This window comes from Ixodes scapularis, unplaced genomic scaffold (genome assembly GCF_016920785.2).
Source record: "Ixodes scapularis isolate PalLabHiFi unplaced genomic scaffold, ASM1692078v2 PGA_scaffold4__175_contigs__length_147842914, whole genome shotgun sequence".
In the NCBI taxonomy this organism is placed as follows: Eukaryota; Metazoa; Arthropoda; class Arachnida; order Ixodida; family Ixodidae; genus Ixodes; species Ixodes scapularis.
The window spans coordinates 65,960,624-65,985,914 of record NW_024609879.1 but is presented as its reverse complement, the minus strand read 5'-3'; the positions used below and the strand labels follow the sequence as shown (position 1 = coordinate 65,985,914).

General features: G+C 47.6%; 1 protein-coding gene across 1 annotated transcript in view; it reads left to right on the top strand.

Annotated features, from left to right (window-relative positions):
- The window catches only part of LOC8037422, an 88,528-nt gene that overhangs the window by 33,872 nt on the left and 29,365 nt on the right, over nucleotides 1-25,291 (top strand). The window contains exons 8-9 of the mRNA XM_042293586.1: nucleotides 5,722-5,949; nucleotides 6,516-6,653. Coding sequence (XP_042149520.1) covers nucleotides 5,722-5,949; nucleotides 6,516-6,653 — 366 coding nt within the window. The remainder of the gene's footprint in view (nucleotides 1-5,721; nucleotides 5,950-6,515; nucleotides 6,654-25,291) is intronic.

The following is a 25,291-nucleotide window of genomic DNA, read 5'->3' as shown; positions in this document are numbered from 1 at the left end:
ATCCTGGCTTTGATAGTGGCCATCGACGGCTCTGGAGTGGGGCTTACCGGCCGCGGCCGTAATAGTTCCCGGTTGGGTCGCCACGTGACCACCCGGATTTTCACGGCCCATAGGCGCACGAGGGTTGACCGGATATTCACAATCCCCCCGCTCACTTCCAGCCATTCCGCTATTTGTTTCGTTCTGCCTGGAATTTGTATTCGGGCACTCTCTTTGGAAGTGGCCGTGCTGTCCTTAGTTGTGGCGTTGGTTCGAAGACCTGTATGAGTCGCCTGCAAAAGGGCGCTCTTCGGACGTTTTCCAGTGGGCCCGCATTGAACCAAAATTGGAGCGGCTCCGGCTGCTTTGATTGGGCACTCTGTGCCTGTTCCGTGGAGGTCTTGGGGTCGGGATTGCCTCGGGACCCTGCCAAGCACCCGCGGGTTCGAGAGAGCTTGCGGCCAAAGGCGGTAGAAGGTAGCTCTTCTGAGCGAGGAAGATTTCCTCTGTGCTGGGGGGTGCCGGGCTAGCTTCTCAATGGTCTCAATCGTGCGGCCGTTTAGGTACACGTGGTACTTTGGGTGACATTGTCTGAGGACCCGAGCTATAATCTCCGACTCGAAGGAATTAGGTTGCGCCCTTCGTGTGAGTTCCTGCAATGTGCAAATATATTGAACCAGGCTTTCGTTCGGATGTTGCGTTCGGGACTCGAGTTCTCCCAAGATTTGTAACTCGTAACGAGGTGGCAGCAACTCTGCTCGAAATTATCGCTCAAACTCCGCTAGGCTGGTGAAAGTAGGTTGCAGCCATAACCAGCACGCAGGGCTAGACTGTAGAGCGAGTGGGAGTATTCGGTTTATCAGGAGGGATTTCGAGGCGCCTGGAGGCGGCTTTGTAGACGTCGAGCTCACGCCGAAAGTCGGCGATTGACTTGGCGTCGTTGTAGCCAGCGTAGACCGGCACCGTCAGCTGGGGACGCAGCTCCGGCTTACGTGACTGCCGCACAGTGAGACGCTGTGTGACACCATCACACATGGCTGCCACCTTCAGTAGCAATTCGGCTTGCGCGTCCGCCTAGCCTTCTCCGGGATCCACGCTTGCTCCAGGCTTTTCGCCATCCTTCATCTCGGTCCGCAGTGGAAGACATGGCGGGAAAAAAACAGAAACGCCAAGAAGACAAGAATAACGTGTGCGGCAACAGACGGTAACTCCCCTCGAGAAAAATGAACACGCCCCCAAAGCGATAAACACGCCCCCGCGCGACTATGGAATGCATTGAGGCTCCGATTCAACGAGCAATCGCTCTGTGGCGAATACAAGCACTACTTCGAAAAGAAACACCGCAGTTGAAAAACAACTTGCCGAGGGAAGAAACCCAGCCCCGTGTCACTCATGCGACAGAGGGGCAGCAAAAGTATGTTTTGCGCCATGTGGTAGGAATGCCTTGCTGCATGCTTATCCGGGAGGAACAACACTAAGCTGGGGTTTCCAAAACGAGAAACTACATTTAGTAAAGTAGCGGCAAGCGGTTGTTAGTACTGAAGTATACCATGGCCGTAGCGTTCGATCTACACGCCTCCATGACCTCGGTCCGGCTCCTCCCTTCTCTGGGCCTGTCCCATCTTTTATAGGCTCTCGCGCCTATTCTTTGTGCGCTGTTGTGCGCCTCGGGCGTTGTGCACTTTGGGCAGTCGGCAGCGGCCTCTGGGCGTGGTAGCAGACTCTCGCTCCCACAGCGCATAGCGTGAAGCAAAGGCTGGTTCAGAATTTCCCCTTTAAGTCCGACTGTCTGCGTTTATACTGCAAGTTAGTGCGTACTTCGAGTGAACTGATTGAGACACTGGCGCAGATATCTTGTCCAGATATATGTTTTGTGATTTTTTTTATACATGTCAAAATGTTGATTGGAAACCGTTGGAAAGTGAGTCAATAAATTACTTTTCGAGTTGTTTTAAATTAGCTTGTTAGATACCGATATTTCATTATTGACGCAACTTCACCCGCAAAGAACCGATCTTCGTAATTTTATTTTCATCCACTATGAGCGCATCACAAAAGAGGCATAATATGAGAATAATAATTTTGATACTCCTTTTTCCAAAACTTTCATCTGAACTGCATAAATTGCCGGAAGCTTTAACTTATGCCTTATTGCATTTTGCAACCCTCGCAGTTTAGTAAAACTTCGCTTTTTTTTTCCTATTTCAATATGTTATTTTTGCTTCATTATGCTTATAACTTGAGCAAACGCAACTTTCAACATTTTAGAAACAATTCATTTAAATATTAAAAATTTCACTTTTTATAATGATCCTGTATTCCATTCTGTGTTTCATTTTTCACACTAATGCTAGAGTTGCTGGGGGTAGGAACTTTATATTTCAATCTCTGCAGTAGCTAAACAAAACAAAAATAGTTTAATCGTATTTAATCGCATCAAAGCCATTAGAATCTATTGTCAAAATGTTGTTTTGTGCGCGCTCTAAAACGGCATTTTAGAGATTTTGGAGTACGGAAATAAAAGCCAAATAATATTGGTTGCAGGCATTTCACGACTCCCACAGGAAAGGAGGAGTGCTGGTGTTCGCGGGTCACCAGCACGAATGTATCTCCATCATTATATCTGGAATCGTGAAGGTACGTGCTCGGTTTTCTGGAAGGTCCAAGGTATATACACTGGAATATGCGCACTCTTGTCACTGGTGGTCTCTTGCCCTTTATAAAAAAAGTTGAACCGCTTTTATAAGTTTGACTACCGAAGAGGAATACTTTATTTTCATGGCGCCCAAGTGGAGGTTATTGCTGTGTCTCTCAACTTCAAGGTCACGCTCTTTCCTACACCAGATATTAAAAAAAGATGTAACATTGTTGTTTTTCAAGCGAAGAAAGGGAAAGTAGGGTTAGTTATTAAAAAGGAGAAGACGATGAAATACTGCACTCCTCCAGTGTTCCTGCTGGGCACATTCTGCTACACCACAATACGCTCCTGCGACTCTTGACGCGCGCTACCCAATAATGTACAACCTTATTACAGAAAACCGCATGTTGCGCCGGCGTACTCAAGCTCCTGGTGAAACGATTGGTGAATTCTTCAGTGCATTACGAGGATTTTCTCAAACTTGCAATTTCGGCTAGTCATCAAATAAAGCCATACGTGACCAACTAATAGAAGGATCTTCTATGACTCACGTTCGAGAACGACCCCTTCTTGAAGATTCCACACTATCTTCCTAAAAGTTTTGAATTTAGCCCGCAGCGTGAAACAGTTCAAGGAGGAAGTGCAAGCAACAACAGTCACTGTTGCAGTTTTACAAAAACTTCGCGTATCCAGGGGGGAAATACTCGAAGTTAAAATAAAAACCAGGCACTGACTCATCAGCCGGGCAGGGAAAATAAAAAAAAAAAAACATGATACCGCTGGGAATTGGCAAGTCACCTTGCAAGTGCTGCTAGGTGTCCAGGAAGGAAAACAACCTGATCGAATTGCAGAAAAGAAACATTTAGGCTCAGTTTGCGTTGGCAGAGCGTCAACAATGAAGGTGGTGAGTTCGTATCTCACCACTAATAGCGAACTTCAGTTCAATCGCACGAGAAGAAACTGACCCTATCACTAAAGTTGTGGAACTTTCAGAAGGTCGCAATGCCAGAAACTTCATAAAAATGTAGATGGAACAGGAAGATTCCAGATCCATACTTGACACTAAATCTGCATTTTCTTTTTTTTCTTTTTTTTAAATAAAATCTACCAGAATAAATTTCAAGTGAGCATCCACTTTAACCAACTATTACAACAAACAAATACTCAAAACGGCTCATTTCAATTTTTTTTCTTCCTTTTGTTGCCAAATTTACGTGCAAATATTCCTTAGCAGCGCAAGTGCTTTACGTCGTCGTGTCGCGAGGAGTAGCCCTGATCGGACTGGATGTACTTCCTCTCTTGCAACTTGCAACTTCGCATTCAGGGGCCCACCACGTAGTGTATGCTAACCTCTGCAGCAACTTCCATTGACTTAAAGCCTTCGTTAACTTTATTCACGCTCACATGTTCACTTCGGGAATAGGTCTTGCAAACGGATACGAGCACCAGGTCTAGGGGAAGAAAAAAGTTCATCTTGTTGGGCTAGCTCACCGTCAATATAGAGTGGTATAGCTCGCGCTTGGTTCTTTGGCTACAGTCTCAGCTTAAAGGGATGCTGAACCAAAAATTTCAGTGTCTAAAATAAGCTGCGCACGACCTTTTCACGAGCCAGCAGCCGACTATGTGCGCGTGCACACCCAACGAAATTGAAGTCATAGTCCCCCATTTACGCTTTAGATGACAGTTGAATGTGTGGGCTCCGGGGAAAAAGAGAATAAAGACAAGCTTTTCATCTCAACAGTAAGTTCTGGTGTAAACGGTAAGCGATTAATTGGTCTAACAAGCACGTAGCTTTTCCTTGTGGAAATGTAAAGCCTCTCTTTATTCTCCTTCGGCCCAAAGCCCATACAGCACACTGTCATCATATGCGTGAATGGGGGACTATGACGTCAATTTGGTTGTGTGTGCTCGTGCACACCGGCGGCTGCTAGCTCGTGGGAAGAACGTGTGCCACTTATTATCGACACTGAATTTTTGGTTCAGTATCCCTTTAAGGGTGAACAATGACAAGTCAAATTTTGGGAGTTTCACGTGTCAAACCAACGACGGGCATGTGGCACACCCCAACGGGGGGTTGAGGTATTACTTTGAGCACCTGGAAATCTTTTAACGTGCAACCAAAAGCACAGTGATACGGCGCCTTCTTCGCCATAAGCCTCCGTCGGATGACCACAGTGTATAAGGAGTATTCACTGGCAACCATATCTGTGAGCGCGGCTGCTGAACCTGCTATCTGCTGACGGCGGGCTTCCACAGTTCTGCAACGTGCACTCAGCACCGCCCAGATGGCCGGTTTTAGCAGCCCAATAATGTCAGCCAGTTCTGAGCATGCCCTCTAAACATTGCCCTAAAAATGGCGTCCAGTGAATACCCCCCCCCCCCCCCCCCCCCAATACTGCACACCGTTCGCAAGACGAAGCACGTGCTCTCGCAGCAGCGTGGGGTTTCATTGTTGTAGAGACAACGCCAGTATTTAAAACGTAGAACAAAATCGTTACTGCCGAGAACAAAGACCATGGGTGGTGATTCTTGCTAGACAACGTTATGAACTTCGCAGTCACCGCTTAATTTTGAGGTTGCTCGGTCGTTAGGGCACCGCTATCGAGCTTCATTCCTTGTTGAAGTCTGTCTTTCATGTTCTCATGTGCAAACGAAACTTAAGTTCGCATGCCAAACTTATGGTCTGCTGTCACTGGAATATAATTAGGGCTCCGCATTTTCGGCCGCTGCCGATAAGTCATAAAGTCACCGGTAAAAAGCATTACCTACTGCTTTATTCGGTGTCAAACCGGAACACAGATTACTGTCTGCAATCCAGAAGACTATTCTTGCCTTCGCGATCCACGCCGCGTTTCTAAGATCAGTTTCTTATCCGTACCGAGACTGTTTTTAAGTATTCCGATCGCATACGGGTTTCTTAGAAGTTAGGGAATCTCGTGCAAATATCTCGTTTTGTATATAATAAATTATGATAAGTTTTTTTTGCTTCTTTTTTGCAAACGGAATAATTTTAAGTATAATACCCCTAAATATGAAGAAAAATACCCCAGAAAACCGCTGAATCTTTATAGTAATTTAACGTGATTTCAATACAACGTGTACAGAAGGCCGCTTTTTCCGCGCAACTTGCGGCTCGTGCTCAGGTCTCTGGCAAGGGCTACGACAACTACTGTAACGTCGAGGGCCGGCTCGAGAACGCCGATTCGAACCAGCACTTCCATAACGAGGGCGACTTTAAGGACTACCTGGTGTCCCCCAGTGCGCTCGGAGTTATCGGCTTTCTCACGGACACGGTGTCCGTCTGCCACGCCGTCTGCGAGACAGATGTCGAGGTAAATACTTTTTCGAGCATTCTTGGAGATGCTGGGGAGCTAGGTATGCTTGGGAGGAGAGCATGTTGGTTTAAGTCATGGATGAAGAAAGAATAAAACAATTAAACAATTAAACAGGAACAACACAACCACATCTTTCAACTAGCAAACGAGTAAACTTTCAGCAGCGAGCAGCCGACTATACCCAGGAGGAGAAGGGGGGAGGGGGAGGAAGGGGGGAGAAGTGAAGATAACAAACGCGAAGTGCAAGTCAGAGTGATGGGCTTATCTCGGATTTTAGAAATTCAACCTCAGTTTTCGTCAGCAGGAGGGAAGGGTTTGACACGTTGTTCAACGTGAATGTGAAAGAGAAAAATGCCGAATTCACATCACGTTTATACCTCTTCCCAAGAGGACATTTCAGCTAAAGCACAAAAATATTCCATTTCCTCTCGTGGTTTTTTGGAGAAAAAATGCATACTTGGCCTCGCCGTCTTCGTGGCTTTTTGCGTGAATCGGGGCGCCGTGACCCGTGGCGCACTCTAAAGATTCAAATACACTCGTGTCCCGAAATTCCCTCCTGGTAGCTTTGCAGCATACCAATGGAGGTGATGCAGCGCATCGTGGAGCGACACCCGGACGCACCGACCGTCATCTACCGCATGTGGTTCTCTGTGGCCGTCCGAATATCCCTCGGGCTACTCATGAACGATAAGCGATACCTGGTGAGTCGCTTGTCTTTAGCCTTGTTGGCCGCACCCTGGAACAATACACCTATTCTAAGCTATTTCATTTCGTGAGATGATCAGGAAATCTTAGACAATATCGGACACCAAAGACGCTGTCAAATGTTTATTTGAATATATATTTTATCCCCTCACCTTCTATGGTAGTCTTTCGTAGGTTTTAGGCCCTGTCTACGGTGATACGTCTAGATGCGTCCGAGCACATGCGCTGGAGGACACTACGTCAAACGCCTTACAATGACATCATCATCATCATTTATTATCCTTGAAGGCCCTTACGGGCAATACACAAGGGAGTGGTACATTTGTTATTTGTTTCCTTAATCGAACACTTCCGCACGCAATTTTAACGCAATAGAAGAGGGAACTAGTCGGATAAAGCAGAAATTAAAGTGGTTACAAAGGCGGCAAATTTATGTGTGTCAGTTATGGTAACAATGTCATTTGGTAGTATGTTCTAATCGTTTATTGTCAAAGATGATGTTGAATTACTGTATGAAGTAGTTACCGAAAAAATGAGCCGCAACTTGCAGGAGTGGTCAAAGCGGGGGAAAATCTGCCACGGGGATAAAAGCAGTGATTCACGAAGAGGCATGCTATGGTGAAAGATTCGGTGAAGGAGAGAGAGAGACGGGACACTCGGCGCCTCAATGAAAGCGTATGAAGGTTAGCTGCTTCGCGCAATTTAGATATGCTCGTGAATGGTGAGTAATCAGAAAAAATAAAACGAAGAGCCCTGTTTTGGATGGATTCAAGTTTGTTAGATAGGTAAGATTGCCAAGGGCGCCAGAGAAGAAGCGAATTCAAGCTTAGACCGAACTAAAGTTGAGTATGCTAGTTGTTTTATCTCTGGTGTTGCGGGTTTCAGGTTTCGGCGCAAAAAAACTTAGGGTACGGTTTGCGTTTGCTACTATATTACTGATGTGAGACGTCAATTAAAGGTCAGCTGTTAAATGAATACCGAGATATTTATATGAACTGCAAGCGATGATGGGGGACGCGTCAAAATGGTAAGAAAAAGGTTGAAGAGCACCTTGAGAAAACGAAAGGAATTTACATTTGTAGAAATTGAGAGTCATCTGCCATTCATTGCACCATTGAAGAATTTGTGCAATTTCTGTTTGCAAGGTATGGTGATCGTCGAGCGAGAGAATGGGCCTGTAAATTACGCAGTCGTCTCCAAACAACCGAACTGATGACGTGATGTGCTCATGAATCTCATTTATGTAGATTAAACAGAGTAAGGGCCTGAGCACACTACCCTGAGAGACGCCTGAGGTTACCGGGCAAGAGGGGGATTTAGAGTTATTAATGGTGGTGTAGTGGGTGCGGTTAGTCAAGAATTCGGATATCCAATTTAGGATAGCGGGATGGATCTTAAATTCGTTAAGTTTTATTTTAAGACGTTGATGAGGGACCCTTTCAAACGCTTTAGAAAAGTCGAGAAAAATGGCGTCTGTCTGAATGTTGGTATTAAAACCTGCGTGAATGTCATGAAGAAACGCCGTTATTTGGGTTTCGCAAGAGTACGCTTTCCGAAAACGATGTTCGAGATTAAAAAGGAGGTTGTTATCTTCTAAATAATTGATTATATTGGAGTAAATTACGTGTTCCATGAGCTTAGATGATACGCTAGTTAGGGAGATGGGCCGATAGTTTGTAATTAGGTGGCGATTACCAGATTTGAACACAGGGGTTATGTTACTAGTTTTCCAATCCCTCGGAATTTCATAGTTTAATTTACTGGGAAAATATGTCACAAAGAAAAGCTGCGGAAGTGTTTCGTGTTCATTAGAACCTTCGAATTGATTTGGTCATCCCCTGAGCTGGAAGACATTGTAATTGTTTATCGGAAGGTGGAGTTCGGGTTCCTCTTTGCGGACTTGAGTCGACAATACCTGATGGCTGCTAGGTGTGGGCTGCTTTTAAAGTATTTAGTATGTCAATGTCTCCCCACACAAGGAATAGGGTTCTCAAGGGGGCCGGTATCGCATCCATGAACAACTTCCAATAACCCACATAAAAAAATAGCTGTCCTTGGAGACACAGGCAGTCTTCGGAAGCTCTGCTAGGCAATGGCATCCTTTACGATGTGGCCAAAAGCCATGGTAAATTTGCTATTCAGTTTATTGTTTTTTTTTTTTACCGTGTCTTTCAACGGCATTATGTACCTTGCGCCCCACCCCACCTTGTTCGGGAGCGTAAGTAGCGGTGTTAAAAGACCCACCAGAAAGGTGCTCTTGGAAGCAGATATACATGGTCATGATCAAACTGATCAGCAGCTCAAACATCTCGGCGCTGATGTAGGAATAACGAAACTGTCTACTGACTCTCAGCAGAAGATATAAAATTTGTGGCGAAGCCACGCACATATACAAGAACTCGCATGCATATTAAAAGATGCTCGGCTTGGGATACGGGTCCTTATATCAATATCCGACAAAATGTTAGCCTAATTGATTGGGTGCGGACTCCCTTTAGTGCTCGCTACCACTCTAGCTCTTCATATTGTTCTGCTTTTTGAGTTGACATATTATTACTGTGGTCGGTTTAGCTTGCTGCATATCCGACCCGGAGGAATAACACGGAGCCAACAGTGTCAACAACAAGAAAGTACATTTAATTGGACATGAACGGTTATACTGCCGCGCGCAAGGCTGAGAAAGCAACGCTCGGTCACGGTCCTCAAGAAAGTTCCCGTTTATTCATGTACCGCACGTAACTTCTATCATTTATCCCTGCTTTTGTTTTCTAGAAAGTGCGTGTTCATTCTCGCCCCGATCACGCGACGCTCGAACCGCTTTCGACGAATCTTCGAGATAGCGGCGCACTCTAGATAAGAGGCCGCCCGCGACCTTGTCGAGTCAGTCTCGCCCCAGCGTTCGACTCTGCTGCCACGCCGACTTCGACGCCCGCGACGCTCTATTATTATCTTTTGTACTCTTTTATTTTTGGCACAAGTTCGCCACATTAAACGTTTATTTCTTCTTGTTTATTTCCTGTTTTCTTTTGGTCACCACCCGTGACAATACTACTAACAGAAAACCAAGAAGCACCGGTGGCGCGTGAGTCCAGCCAGCGACTTCCTTTGCGCGGCGTCTGATCCGCCTTATCCAGGCGGCGCACGCGAATTGCGCGCAGCCGGCGTGACGTCGCCGCCACGCGAGAAAAGTTCTCCTCCTGTGACCCGCAGTCGGGCCACGGTGTAAGATAATACTCTTCAGGCGAGGAGAGCGCGCTCCTCGCGCAGTGCAGATAAAGTTCGGCGCCGGCAGAGGACTCGTCGACCCGTGGGTACGGCAAAGACGGCTCGTGCGCCTCATGCTCCACACGCGCAGAGCTCCAGCGAGGTTGTCGCTCGTGCAGAAAGACCACTTTCTTCGCTCACTCACAGTTTCGCCGTTTGGCCGCCGGCGACACTGTCAGCCGCGGGCACGGTGGCCGCGGAATAATGCAGCCTTTCGGATGCCCGTCGAACGAACACTATCTGATTCCTCGCGCCGCGCGTTCAGCCCCGCCGTGTCCTCACCTAAAGAGTATATCTTACACCGTGAGTCGGGCACAGGTGGCGAACCTGTGCCCGACTGCCGCCAGCGTGTGGGCACCCTGGCGACTCCCCAGCCGCCAGGGTGCCCACACCTCCCCCTCCTCAAGCTTTCGTCCGGCATGTCGATGACGGAGACGACGTTGTGGGCGTCGGAGGTGGATAGCGCTGATGGGCGGACTGGCGTAGCGGGTCCGGTCGGCGTCGCTGGATCAGCACGATGGCCAGTTCCATGTCGCGCTCGCCCCGAGTTCGGTGACGGGCGCGATGCGTTCGGCGCGTCCGCTTCTCCCCAGCTCCTTGGTCACATGCTGCTTTTTCTGCAACTGTTCGGTCAGCTCCAGCTTATCAAAGACGCCCTACATCTCCTCCAGCTGTCGCTTGAGCTCCTTGTTCTGCCTCAGAGCTCGGCTGGTGGCCACCTTGTCGCACTAGATCATCTCCAGCAGGTGGCTGCTTTCCACGTGGTCCTTCTTGATCCGAGCCACCTGCTGCTCCGTCCTGGGGGTGGCCGCCGTCCATGGTTCCCGGGGCCGCTCCTGACGCGCCAATGTCCTTGGTGACCCGGTCCACCACAGGCCCGGCCACCGTGTCGTTCCTAAGGCGGGTGTGGTGACAGTGTTTTCCACAAGCCATCTTCGTAGAAAAACAAGGAAGCAGACGACATGGGGGCTTAGTTCAGGGTTGAGCCTGACGTTATCTTCGCACCCTGTCCAGAAAGTTAGAAATAACGGATTTAAGGGAGGGGGTTCCCCCCCCCGCCCTCTCAGAAAAGGGGAACAGACACGCTGAAGTTGAAACCTACCCCCAAAATGCGAGAAAGGCGAAGTGGAGGAGAAAAAAGATTCCTCTCTCTTTAATGTCACTGTCGCCGCAGGTTCTACCGCCGCCCTGCTGAAGGCGAGGAGGCTTCCGGAACGGCACTGTCGTCAGTGTCGTTCCGGTCCTGCGAGGATCTTAGTCTTCTGCTTGAAAGAAATCGTTTAAGCTCGGTGACATGAACAGGTCCGGTTTTTTCACTTGACTCGTGGTGAACTAAATTGTAATCGTGTAACGAGCACCTTTCATGCAAGCGAAACGGACCTTTCCACTTGTTTGCGAGGGAAGCTGCGAAGCCTCGAGCGGCGTCACTCAATGGGTCAGTACGCCGGAGTGCTAAATTGACAACCTCGAACTGCAGATCACCTCGCCCTTGGTTGTACTGTTCCGACGGCTGCACCCGGGCGACGTCGAGATTATTTCGGGCCTCAAGAAGGTTGTCGGAGAAACGCTTTCGCAGCTCCTCTGCGAACTTCACGTATGGGCGAAGCCTCCCCCAGACTCTGTAGTAAGAAGACTGTTAAAAAGCGGGAACGCGAGCGAAATTAAATTGGGCAGGAGTGAGATCAGTTGACCGTTTATTGGTCGTACGGGTTGCGAATACCAGCTCCGGCAGTCTCGCGTCCCAGTCCTTGTGGCGCTCAGTGTAGGCCACTATCATAATATTAAGGTTCTGATTAACCCTTTCCGTGATGTTCGCTTGCGTGTGGTATGGGGAAGTTCTTTTGTGCTTAAATGCCAGCACCGCGCGTGCGTCCAGGAACACCTTACTCGTTAGATAGGAGGCATTATCGCTTACAAGCTGTGTAGAAAAGTCAAACCTAGCGAATGTTTCAAGTAGACACTCCCAGATCTTTTGCAAATCTAGCTTCCCCAAAGGAAATAACTCAACCCACTTCGTGGACTGGTCGGTTACCACGGCGCTGACTCACGATTGGTTGCATAAGACCGGGAGGCTGACCACCACGCGGTTTCGCCTTCTGGCACACCGAGCAGCTACGAGCGTATCGGAGCACATCCTGTCTCATGCCTGGCCATGTAGCGATTTGGGATTACTTTTCGTAGGCTTTGCTCGCACTCCTGTGTCCTGTCAAGGCAGAGTCATGCATGTATTGTATAAAAAGCTTAAGTAGCTTGCGGGGTATCGCGGTCCGGAAAGCCGAGCCATCAGGATCGTCGTCTGCCTGGGGGATGTAGCGCAACAGGAGGCCGTTATCGCTCATCAAGTAGGAGTTGAACTCCTTGTGACTTGGGCGGTCGACTGAACCTCTCTCCACCAGCCAAGCGGGAACGCGTTGGCAGAGTCCGTCATCCACATGCTCTTTGTGAAGCTCGTCGCGGCTCACCAATGTACCCCACCGTGAATCTGGGGATCCTCATGCCGTAGCTGCGACGGTCACAAAGCTGTGGGTATCCTTCGAGTGTTCCTCGGGAAGTGGAGCACGAAAGAGCACGTCAGCAACTTTGTTGGTTGACCCCGGGCGGTGCAGAATGGAGTAGTCGTTTTGTTGCAGCAGGCACCAAACAAGCAAGACCTCTAGATGAATTCTTATGTCCTCTTAGCCATGAGAGCGCTAATTTATCAGATTAAATGTGGGACGTTGTGCCATCTAGGTAGATGTTGAAGCGCTCCAAAGCATGAATAATGGCGAGACATTCTCGTTCTTCGACACTGTACCTGCGCTCGGCTGGAGTTAGCGTGTGGCTCGTGAAAGCAACTGGCCGAAGCACACCGCCATACTTCTGCACCAAGACAGCACCCAGGCCAATGTCGCCCATACAAAAATGATCTATGGACGTCTATAGAAAATCTTATGGTGAGCTATCGCCTTCTATGGCCCTCTATGGTCAGCCATTAGAAACCATAAAACACGCTATAGCCATCTGTAGGAAAATGTATGTCTTCAAAGCTTTAGAATCTCGACCATTCCGATTTCTATACCTGGCTATAGAATAATTTATGACTACGCAGCTATAGACTCGCGACTATTCAATATTCTTTAGCGAGCTATAGGAATATGTATGTCCTTGATGCTATAGATTCGCGACTATTGAATGTGCTTTAGCCGGCTATAGAGTGGTGTATATCCTTAAACCTATAGAATCGCGACCATTGAATTTTCTTTAGCTTACTCTATAGCGTTTTATCTCACCAAAGCTATAGGCCTTTGACCTTTCAATGTTCTTTAGCCGGCTATAGAGTGGTGTATGTCCTTAAATCTATAGACTCGCGACCATCAAACTTTCTTTAGCCGTCTCTTTAGCGTATTATGTCACCAAAGCTATAGGCCTCCGACCATTCAATGTGCTTTAGCCGACTATAGAGTGGTGTATGTCCCTAAATCTATAGAATCGCGACCATTGAATTTTCTTTAGCCGAATCAAAAGTGTTCTATGTCACCAATGCTATAGCCTCCGACCTTACAATGTACTTTAGCCGGCTATAGAGGGATGTATGTCTCCCGAGCTATAGACTCGCGACCATCCAATTTTTTTAGTCGGCTCACTGGTTCGCTTAGGCTATAGGCCCGCGACCCTCTTTTTTTTTTTTTTACTGCAGATGTACGAAAGTGGAAGAGAGTCATGCATGCGCTCGATCGGGGCGAGAATTTCCTTCAGCCAGGTTAACAGGTTATACGCCCGCGATCACAAAAGCGTCCATAGCTGCCTATAGGGCTATTGCAGTTTTGCCGGCTGCTTTCCCTGCGCATTGCCTTATTTCGGCGTTGACGTCATCTCAATCTTCCGTTTTTTAGCTCTAATTATCTGTCGTTTCCAGTGTATTTTGTAAGTATATGTATTTCGTAGCGCGCCTTCTACGTTGTCCGTGTCCCTGCCATGTTTGTATTTCTTTCTGCCTGCTGTGTTAAATATATTTAATGTTTTTTTTCTGTATATTTCGTCGTTCTCGACGCGGCGTAAAGAACGCTGCTTACGCCACTACAGAGGTGAGCTTTACTCTTGTCACGACGGTTTATCGCGCTATAAAGCCGTCTATTGGACTCATATAAAGTCTCGAGAGGGCGGTTTTGAATGCCGGTGCACATGTCATCGGTGTAGGCAGAGCAACGACGTAGCAATCGCGACGCGAGTGCTACGTCGTTGCTCTGGCCGGCCGCGCTCGCTCTGTGGAAATGTAAGCTTGGGACTCTCGAGCCCCGTTAGCTTACTGAAGATGCAAGACACTACTTGGTCGTCGCGAATCCTTTGCCCTTCGAATGGCTTCGAAGCCGTTCCAACGCCCGGCGTATACCCTACGCAGCGTCCTCCAACAACCGTTCGCACAGCATCGGAACCCTCCGTCTGCGAGCGCCGGCGGTTCGCCGTCGCGGGGATTATGTTCGCGGAAGTTCATGTTCGCGGTGTTTCATGTTCACCGCAGGAGTTCATAAAATGCTTCCATTCAAGCCGCAACGATAAATCGTCGGCGCTCGCAGACTGCCAGTAGGCTCCAGAAAGGTTGCGATGCTGCGCGGGCGGTCGCTGACAGGCGCTGCTGCCTAGGGCACGCCGAGCACTGGAACGTTTTCGCCGGCGTTCGCAGGACAAAGAATCTCAACGACAAAGCAGCGCCTTGCATCATCAGCAAGTTAACGCTGCTCGAGAGTCCCACGCTCGAGAGTCCCACGCTCGAGAGTCCCACGCAGTCGTCTCTCATTTCGCGATTGCTGCGTCGTTGCTCTGACTAAACAATTCACAGTTCTCTTGAGACTTCATGAGCGTTAAATCGACGCGCCTATAGCGCGACAGAGTGTCGTGACAACAAAAAGCTTACCCCGGCAGGGGCGTAAGCAGCGGTGCAATGTCCGTCAACGCCCATGTCGTGAACGGCGAAATATACAAAAATAACAGCCGAAAAAAAATATTAATATCATTAGGCACGCGCTACCCTAGGTGCGTCCCATTATCTTTCTGTTCTGCGAATTCAACAAATCAGCAAGCGCTGTGGCTAATTTTTTCTTTTTTTTCTTTAAATTATGAGACATTAAACTCATTGGAGCTTCTTAAAGCACACATCCCCACCATGAGTCATCATGGTGCTCAGAGATTGTAATTGATGGCAGTGATATAGACTGAACTCACGGATGAAAAACGTATTACGGCACAAATTTCTTAAACCACTCAATCATAGATGCCAAAAGGATGCAAAGATTCCCAAAATTGACGTTTAAAAATGCGAACCTAACAGTGTACACATAATTCAAAAGTGCTGGGTAAAAAAAAAAAAAAAAATATATATATATATATATATACACACAACACGGGCACTTCACGTCATCGTACGCGGTCTCCGAGGAGGATATAAACAAATATGTGCAGATGAATGAACCGTACTTAATCCAATAAATCAAAGAATCAAAGTTTTCAGGAACCCGCCGAAAGCCAAAAAACGGCGGAGCCAGGATTTGAACTCTGGGCCTCCCAATGTCCGGTCGGGTGTGCTAACCTCTACACCACTCCACCTTGGCTTTCTGGCGTTTCCTACCTGTCTTATTAATTAACGCGGTACGACGCTTAGTGTCACGTGGTACGTGCTCGTTTGTGCCACGTACCTCGTGACACTAAGCGTCGTACCGCGTTCCACGCGGCGGCGTGTGTTTCCAGAACACTTCCGATTGGACACATTTCGTTTCTTGTGCATTAATAAGACAGGTAGGAAACGCCAGAAAGCGAAGGTGGAGTGGTGTAGAGGTTAGCACACCCGACCGGACATTGGGAGGCCCAGAGTTCAAATCCTGGCTCCGCCGTTTTTTGGCTTTCGACGGGTTCCTGAAAACTTTGATTCTTTGATTCATTGGATTAAGTACGGTTCATTCATCTGCACATATTTGTTTATATCCTCCTCGGAGACCACGTACGATGACGTGAAGTGCCCGTGTTGTATATTCAATAACGTGGCTCTTGATTCTCGCAGATGATGATGATACCGTGTCTCTAAAAGCTCATAAACAAAGAATACTACATGTACACGGGGCGAGACAAACAGTGGGAGGATTTCTGGAGCACAAACGAGTACGTACCACGTGACACTAAGCGTCGTACCGCGTTCCACGCGGCGGCGTGTGTTTCCAGAACACCTCCGATTGGACACATTTCGTTTCTTGTGCATTAATAAGACAGGTAGGAAACGCCAGAAAGCCAAGGTGGAGTGGTGTAGAGGTTAGCACACCCGACCGGACATTGGGAGGCCCAGAGTTCAAATCCTGGCTCCGCCGTTTTTTGGCTTTCGGCGGGTTCCTGAAAACTTTGATTCTTTGATTCATTGGATTAAGTACGGTTCATTCATCTGCACATATTTGTTTATATATATATATATATATATATATATATATATATATATATATATATATATATATATATATATATATATATATATATATATATATATATATATATATATATATATATATATATACGGAAAAAAACGCACCTGAGACGGTTGTTGGAGTTTTTAAAACATATTATTGGTAAAGTTGGTCGACGTTTCGGCCCGAGACAGACCTCTGTCTCGGGCCGAAACGTCGACCAACTTTATCAGTAATATGTTTTAAAAACTCCAACAACCGTCTCAGGTGCGTTTTTTTCCGTATATACTTTTCGTCATCCTGCGCTTCGTTTCTCTCTCTCTCTCTATATATATATATATATATTTATTTATTTATTTATTTATTTGTTTATTTGTTTGTGGACATCCTGCGCAAAGAGAAAGTATTCGCCATTAATTATTCATTTTGAATTAGAATATGGGCTAAAAGGCGTAAAATATGATATCTTCAAACATGCCTCGTTTTGGGTCACTTCTGGGAAGTGCAGCTTTAGAAAGAAGTCCAAAAGCTGGGGGGCCTTCATGGAGCTGTCCTGTTCACTCGGTAGTGACAGCAGAGTAGACGCTATGCGTGTTTGAGGCCAATCATGTCTCCGGTTAGGGTCCCGTGACAACTGTCTCGAAGCTGGTGATAACGCTGGACACGGCACCTGCCTTAAGCCCAAGGCCACACATAGCATCCACTGCACTATCAACCTTGGCTCGAACTGTCAACAGGATATAAGTGACACATTCTCTCGCTGTGTTCATTGTTGGTATGACCCTGAGGATTAGTCTTTGTGATCGCACCCCCGTTCTGGCCTTGAAGGAGCTCTGCTTATCAATTTTTCTGTTTTCTCTCTCTCCCTAAGGTAAAAGCATTGCAGAAGGTGCGGACTCGGCAAACCAATCAACCGTAGACTTTCTATCGCTTCACTCCGCTCTCTGTGCGCATGTAACGGAAGGAGCGTGATCACGTGGTTTGACGGATGACGTAATAGCCGCTGCCAATCCCGGAATGAGGCTGCTTGCGGACCTAGTTTCGCGTGTCGTGCGGTCTGCGGGGCTGCTGTGGATTTCGCTTCTATGTTAAAAGGTATCCCGATCGAAAAGTCCTACCCGTATGTCGGCAACAAGCGATTTCTTCAAAGAAACCCAAGACATTCTTGTGATGCGTTCAGTGTTCGGTTCGGCAAATGACAGCTTGTGCTACATCGTGGTGAATCTTCACGGATCCCTTCCTTCTCGGTTTTGTGTTTGAGTGGTTGGTTTGCAGTGCCCGTGTCGACGTACATTTCAGATTACATCTTTCAAGTCCGGTATTTTGAACGTAAGTGCGCTGCAACCTACTCGGCGACAATTAACCGTTCTGTAGTGTCTTTCTCCTGGCAGCGCCTATCTTCTGACAGCTGGGAGAATAATTTCCCCGTAATTCTACCGCAGTCGCCTGCCATTAGCTCTCTGAAATCATGTGAAAATTGTAGTTAGAATACTGACATTCTTATTCTCTCTGCGTTTTGTGAAAAGACGTTTCATAAACACCTTTTCGTGGATAGACGCTTCATGGACACACGTTTAGTCGGCACTCGTTACGCGAATTGCACGCTGCAGGGACATTTCGTCGCGCCTGTATTCCTGAGGCGCGTGCTCACCGACTCAGCCCACCCGTTCACGCCACTTCTTGGCAAATCATTACAAACAAACAAACAAAAAAAATATTTTGAGTTGTTTATAAACGTCACGTGTTGATGAAACGATCTCGATGAAACGTCTTTTGATAAACTGATTGCAGCGCCAATGAGTGGCGACTGGCATTAGAATTTCGGGGGAAAAGGGGGGGGGGGAATTCGGCCGGCTGCCGGGGGACTAGACACTACCCAGGAATTGCCTTTGGTTCTTGTTTGCTTTACAATATTCTCAGTTGTATAACAGCTCAGTAGTACCTCTTCACATAGTAGAGATTGCTTAGTGTGTGCTTGTCTACAGAATGGGCTGTATGTACTAAACTTCTAGGAGATTTGAAAACAATACCTTGTGTCTGTTTACCTGTGCTTTTGCAAACACCTGAGTGAGTGCATTTGTTTTTTGTTGTTGTTTTGTTGAAATGTTAGCTCTTTGTTTTAAATGGGGCTACGAAGTTCGGCACGTCTCCCAAGGTTTTTTTTAAAGATGTCCAGTGACAACAAATAATTTGTTTCACATTTCACACGATTGCGGTAAAAAGAAAAAACTACAGGCAGCTACGGCACGATGGTAAAGAGACTCATAAGACGAGATATAGAAGAAGCTATAGCAAACCATACAGAGAGCAATAGGCAGCTAAAGAAATCATAGAAAAAGCCATAGGCAGCTATTGCACGGTGTCTAAAAAGATCCATAGAGTAAGGCATAGAGATTTCTACAGCACACCATACAAGATGCTATAGGCGGCTAAAGGAACCATAGAAAATTCTATAGGCAGCTGTAGCACGGTGGGTATAGAGAACCATAAGACGAACTTTAGAATGAGCTATAGCGGACCATACAAAGAGCAATAGGCGGCTAAAGAAACCATAGGAAAAGCCATAGGCAGCTATAGCACGGTGTCTAAAAAGATCCATAGAGTAAGCCATAGAGATCTCTATAGCAAACCATACAATATGCTATAGGCGGCTAAAGGGACCATATGAAATGCTATAGAAAGCTGTAGCACGATGGGTATAGAGAACCATAAGGCGAGCTATAGAATGAGCTATAGCGGACCATACAAAGGGCAATAGGCGGCTAAAGAAACCGTAGGAAAAGCCATAGGCAGCTATAGCACGGTGTCTAAAAAAGATCCATAGAGTAAGCCATAGAGATCTCTATAGCAAACCATACAATATGCTATAGGCGGCTGAAGGGACCATATGAAATGCTATAGAAAGTTGTAGCACGATGGGTATAGAGAACCATAAGACGAGCTAAAGAATGAGCTATAGCGGACCATACAAAGGGCAATAGACGGCTAAAGAAACCGTAGGAAAAGCCATAGGCAGCTATAGCACGGTGTCTAAAAAAGATCCATAGAGTAAGCCATAGAGATCTCTATAGCAAACCATACAATATGTTATAGGCGGCTAAAGGAACCAAAAGAAAAGCCATAGGCGGCTATAGCATCCTTTCTAAAGAGACCCATAGACTAAACCATACCGAATTCGATAGCGAAATTTCCATTGAAAAAGCTATAGACAACTATAGGGGAGACCATAGAGAAAGCTATAGACAGCCATAGAACCGGCTATAGCTAATTGGGCCAATTTGCTATAGCCGGCCATACAAAGGATTTTCTATAGCCGACCATAGACCATTTTTGTATGGGCGGTTCCATATGTCGGCAGATCGGACTGCTTGCCCAAGTGAGCGGGCTGTAAAGAAGTGTTATCATACACGGCTTTTGGAGGGGCTGTGAGCACGGATCGTTGTTTTTCGGCGACACCACTCGATGCTTTTTTTTTAGAAGGTGATTGAGGGGTTGGGTTACCTTGGAACAGTGTGGAATGAAATTCTTCTAGAATGCCATCATTCCGAGGTACTTTGTAGGCTCTTTACGTCATGTGGGCTTGGGTATTCCGTTAGCGCGCGCAACTTATCTTCGTTGGGGTAGAGCGTGCCTTTATCCACAGCGAATCCAAGAAGGTTAATCTTGGGCGCGGCCAACTAAACATTTCCGGGATGAATCGTGAGGCCAGCATTACGCATTCGCTCAAGCATGATGCGAAGGTGTTCGACATAGGGTGCCTATATGTTTCCGCCGCTCCGGTGTTTGGGGTGGCGACAACGTTTGTGGTACCTGTTGCCGAGAAACCAGTGTTGCCTACCTCGTTACCATGAAAACCTCCGCTGTCTTCGTCGACCATTTTTTCACACGCGCCGCTCGCGCGCTCAAACTACGCCGCTAGTCCTCGCTAGGGCTAGGGAGCGATCACCGCTCTCGTTCCGACGGCTAGGTTTCGGCGTTCAATGCCGGTCTGTGGCGTTCCTTTTTGTCACGGGAACTCACATTTCGATAAAAGCAACGCGCACTTCCTGCTCGCAACTTCAAAATATGAAACACTCGAATAAACTGAGAGACAGCCACGAATACCGCCATCCCTCTGAGCCTCCGACTCCTTTTATGAACGGAAACGGAAGTGGCCTCACAGTGCTGCCGGTGTGTCGAGACTACAGAAACTCAGCGTTGTGTACGTTTAGCGAACAAAGAAGTGGGGAAAAATGGCGGTGGAAAGTATCTGGGAAAGGGTAACAAGAAGTTGCGCCACCCTAAAGCGGAGCGGAAACATGTAGGCACACTACTTCGACACGCTCCTTCATAGTTCTAGAGAAAACAACCACGTCATCCATGCATTCCATGGCAAATTCATACTTCGAGTTCCCAAGTACAACATCCACCAGGCGTTGAAAACTGGCTGGAGAGTTACACAAGAAAAACGGCAGTCGGGTGAACTCGAAGAACACTCTATGGCAGATGAGCGCAGTTTTTGGAACGTCTGATGGGTGAATCTCGATCTGAAGGAACCCGCGACTGCAATCCAGCGTTGTAAACACGCTCGCGTTACCGAGCGCGTACAGTCTCCGGCAATATGAAAGACCCACTGGGAGCGCTTGGCCGAGGTGGTGGTTGGCGGGGGCGCTGCGAGCGCTCCGGGCAGTTCCATTCTGCTTCAAGGGGAGGACGCTCACTCGGGGCTCAGCTAAAGCGCGCTCCTATCAGTTTGTGCTGAGCTTAAGTGAGCGTCCTCCCCTCGAAGCAGAATGGAATTGCCCGGAGCGCTCGCAGCGCCCGCGCCAGCCACCGCCTCGGCCACGCGCTCCCAGTGGGTCTTTCATATCCCCGGAGACTGTACATCACCTAGGATATGCTGCGGCAAGGGTAGCTGTATGGCACGGACACACCATCAAGCCGCCTGTAATCCACACAGAGTCTGGCTGTTTCATTTTTTCGGGAGCGAGAACAACGGGGAACGCAAAGGGGCTCTTCTACTCACCTACTGAACCGGTTTAATTTCCTCAGTCGCCGCATCAAGGAGCGCCAATTTGTGAACGCTGATCGGTCGAGTGTTGCACCTCAAATGCGGCGCGTCACCGGTTTCAATGCGGTGCAGCAGGATGACAGCCTTTCCCGGTGTTTCCGTGAACACCGGTGAGAAAGACTACAGGACGACTTGCAGCTTTGCTTCTGCTGGCTGCTTGCGGGGCACTTTCGCAACGATTCTCGAACGCCGGCAGGCAAAACTTCCGGCACCATGGTAAAGTAGACTGCAATGGGCGGGTTACGGTTGCAGTCCTCTCATCTGGTAAACAGACTGAGCTCCGACTGCTGTCCCAGCCGGTATCCGCTACCAGAAAAGTCGAGTGTCATGCTTTCGCCCTGTAATGAAATCTCAGCCCAAGATAACGGGTCGCACGAGTCCAGGCAGATAAAGAAATCGCTGACGGGGCGTCAGCGATTTCTTTATCTGCCTGGACTCGTTTCCATTAAACCGAGTCTGCAGCCTCACGGCTCATCCAGTTGTTATCGCTTTAGCAGAAGCTAGCTGCAAACGGATTTCGCACTACCGGAGGATTATTATTATTATTTTTTTTTTGCTTTGCAGAGTCCGAAAACGAAATCCCCTATACGCGAGATAGCGGCCCCAGAATTCAAAAGTGCGGCAATGGGAAAAATCGAGCAGTGAAATCGTCATGCGCGTTTAAATGATGTTATGCTCGGGTTGGATTCGCTATACCGATGGAATCTGTGCCGCAACCTCACTGCTCCCAGGGACTGCAACGGCCATCGGCGAGAGGAAGTCTGGTTTCAGCGTTGTCGGCCGTAGTAGTTTCTATGGTGGTTCTGGTTCCGGCCCTTTGCTGCCGTCCCGTGCCACCTCTTGCTTGTAGTGTCCAGAGGTCTTGGGCACTGGTTGCGGTGATGGACAGGCTGCTGGTACTCGTAGCAGCAGTCTGACAACCGTTGCCTGCTTAAGCCAACCGCACCGAGGTGCCCCTCGGTCTGCCTCCAGTGATAGGGTAAAGAACCACTAAGGGAGGGCCTCCACCGGGCTTGCGACCGGCTGTTGTGGGGAGGGCCTGTTCCGTTGCGGCGGGGGTCAATTCTGCTTGGGTGCGGTATTGCGACCGCACCGTGCCAGTTTTCAGGAGAATTTGCAGGAGCAGGCTAATGGGTATGGCTTGTTTTAGTGGTGGTCTCCGTTGGGTCCCAGCTTACAATAGGGCACGGCCAACGAGCTCCCACCTGTCGTGGCGACCCCCGCCCGAGATCATTACGGGCCCCGCTGTGACCTCCGAGGGCCTCTCGATGAGAGTTAGGCGAACATCCGCTTATCCCGCACGGAAGAACGCCATGCATGCCAAGCGAACTCTTCTGGTTGACGTGGTGGGAAAGGGAGGTCTCGTTCAGACAGTCCACCTGCGTGGTGGCTTCAGGGCCCCGCCATGCGTATGCCGCTTTGAGCGCGTGCTTGGCTGGTGGTGGCGGGACGTAGTTCCGCTTGGCAAGAAGAGCTTCCTACCTAAGGCGGGCGCCCCAGGCTAGCTGTTCAAGGGTCTGAAATGTGAGGTTGATGAGGTAGACATTGTACCTTGGGTGACACTGTCTTGTGACTTGAGCTACTCTGTCCGAGTCCGGTGACTTCGGATCCGCCCTCTTGAAGAGCTCTTTTATGACTCTACCGTACCAAACCAGACATTCGTCCGGGTGCAGCATCCTTGCCTCGAGCTCTTGAAGAATCTACGTCGCGGAGCTAAGTCCGCCATGCTGGTGAAGGGGGCCGCAACCCCAACCGGCACCTGGTGCTGGCTTTCAACGCCAGCGGGACAATCCGGTCCACGATGAAGGCTTCCGAGGCACCGGAGGCGAGGTGGTAGGTCTGCAGCTCGCCCAGGTAGTCTGCCACTGACTTGACGTCGTCGTACCTTGTGTACACTGGAACAGTCAAGTCTGGTCGGGGCTCTCGCGGTGAGGTCTCCTGTTGGCCAGGCGTGAGGGCCAGGCGCTGCATGACGGAATCGCACGTCTCCGTGACCTTCGCGAGTTGGGTCACTTGTGCCGCTGCGGATATCGCGGCTTCCTGCTCCCGTGTGAGCATGCCTGCAAGCACATAAAAAAAACAAGAAACGCCCCCCAAAAGCTGACACAAGCGCAAACGAAAGAGAACGCCCCCCAGAAACCAGCACAACAACGCAAAACCATTGTCACTGTCACAAAAACGCAGTCAGATACACGCCAATACAAGAAACGCGGACGTGACAGAAGCAAGGAACGACTGTAGGAAACACAGGGATTGAGAAAAAGGCTTACCGAAAGAACAAACCAAGCTCCCTGAGATTCTTGCGAGTGGGTAGCATAGCACGCATGGGCGCGATTGTGGTCGGTTTGCCTTGCTGCATACCCGACCTGGAGGAATAACACGGAGCCAACGGTGTCAACAACAAGAAACACCACTTAATTGGACATGGACGATTATGCTACTAACAGGAAACCAAGGAGCACCGGCGGCGCCTTACTCCAGCCAGCGACTCCCTGTGAGCCGCCTGTGATCCGCGTTATGAAGGTGGCGCACGCGATGTGCGCGTGGCCAGCGTGACTTCGCCGCCAGGCAGGAAAAGTTCGCCAGCTGTGCCCCGCCGTCCGGCAACTGGGCTGGGGAGCCTCCAGGGTGCCCACAATACATAGGAAATGTCTTCAAGCAATACATTTCTTGCTGTTTTTTTTATTTTTTTATTTCCGACTATTTTTGAGAACACAAGATAAAAAAAAATTATTAATATTGTCATTAGGGTAGTTTCATCTCAATTAGACCAAACGAGTCGATTTTTGGAAAGTAAGTAGAGGCGATATCCGAAACCTGGAGTGAACAAAACTGTGCTTTAAGGCACTCACAATGTTTTTATAGAAAATGCTATAAATTAATTGGCAGGAATGCATCTAAACTTAATTTGATGCTTTTGCAACTTTGGTCGTTGTTTAGAAACCGTTGAATTATTTCACTATGCTAATATGTTTTTAACATCTAAAGACGATCGTTTACTATTCCTAAAATAAAAAAAAAAGTTTTATGTTTAGCCTTCATAATATATTTTTCTACAAAACATTGGACACTTGTTATCACGAAAGATTTTGCCTAGAATTTTAGGTTATTGTAAGAACTTAACCAATAAAAACTATGACACAAACCAAGCATCAAAGTGTAGCTCTAGACATAAGTTATCTTAAAATGTATTGTGCGTTCAGGTGAGATTTATTAAATTAATTTTGCTGGGCTCCAAACTTACTCAAATATAAAATGATTTGAAATTCTTCATTACAACTCTTCTGCAAAGGCTATATTTTAAATATTTGTGTAGATTCCCCATGAGGGTGCCATTTACCGAATATAAATATTGATGCACGTTTATTTTGTGTATTTTGAGATAACCAGTTTAATAGGTTTTTGCTTCAAACTTGTAAAGAAAACTAAAAGATTAATTTATTTTTGAATAAAGTTTCTAAAAAAACCTCACATTAAAAAAAACCCTTTTTGTGGATTGCTTTTGTATTATATAATCACTCTATGTAAATATTGGTAGAGATTTTTTTTCTTGTGTATTCCTTGGGCAAGCGGGTAAAAAAAAAATACTTTTACTTAACTTGCAAACTGTGGCTCGGCAACCCTCTAATGTGCTAAAAAATAACACATGTTGCAAAAAACGACTTTCGCATAACATATTCTGTTACATTTTTTTTTCAATATGAGGCTCAATTCATTTCAACAATGTTCCTAGCTAAAGTAAAGCACTTCGCCCTAAACAAACCGCAGAGAAAGTCTCCATGCTTCTTATTGTAGCAGGAAAGTGTTTTATCTTTCTTTTATTTCAAAATAATCCCTAAAGGATCAGGTTTGACAACGAGCGATGAATAAAATGGAGAAGTGATCAATGAACCAAGCT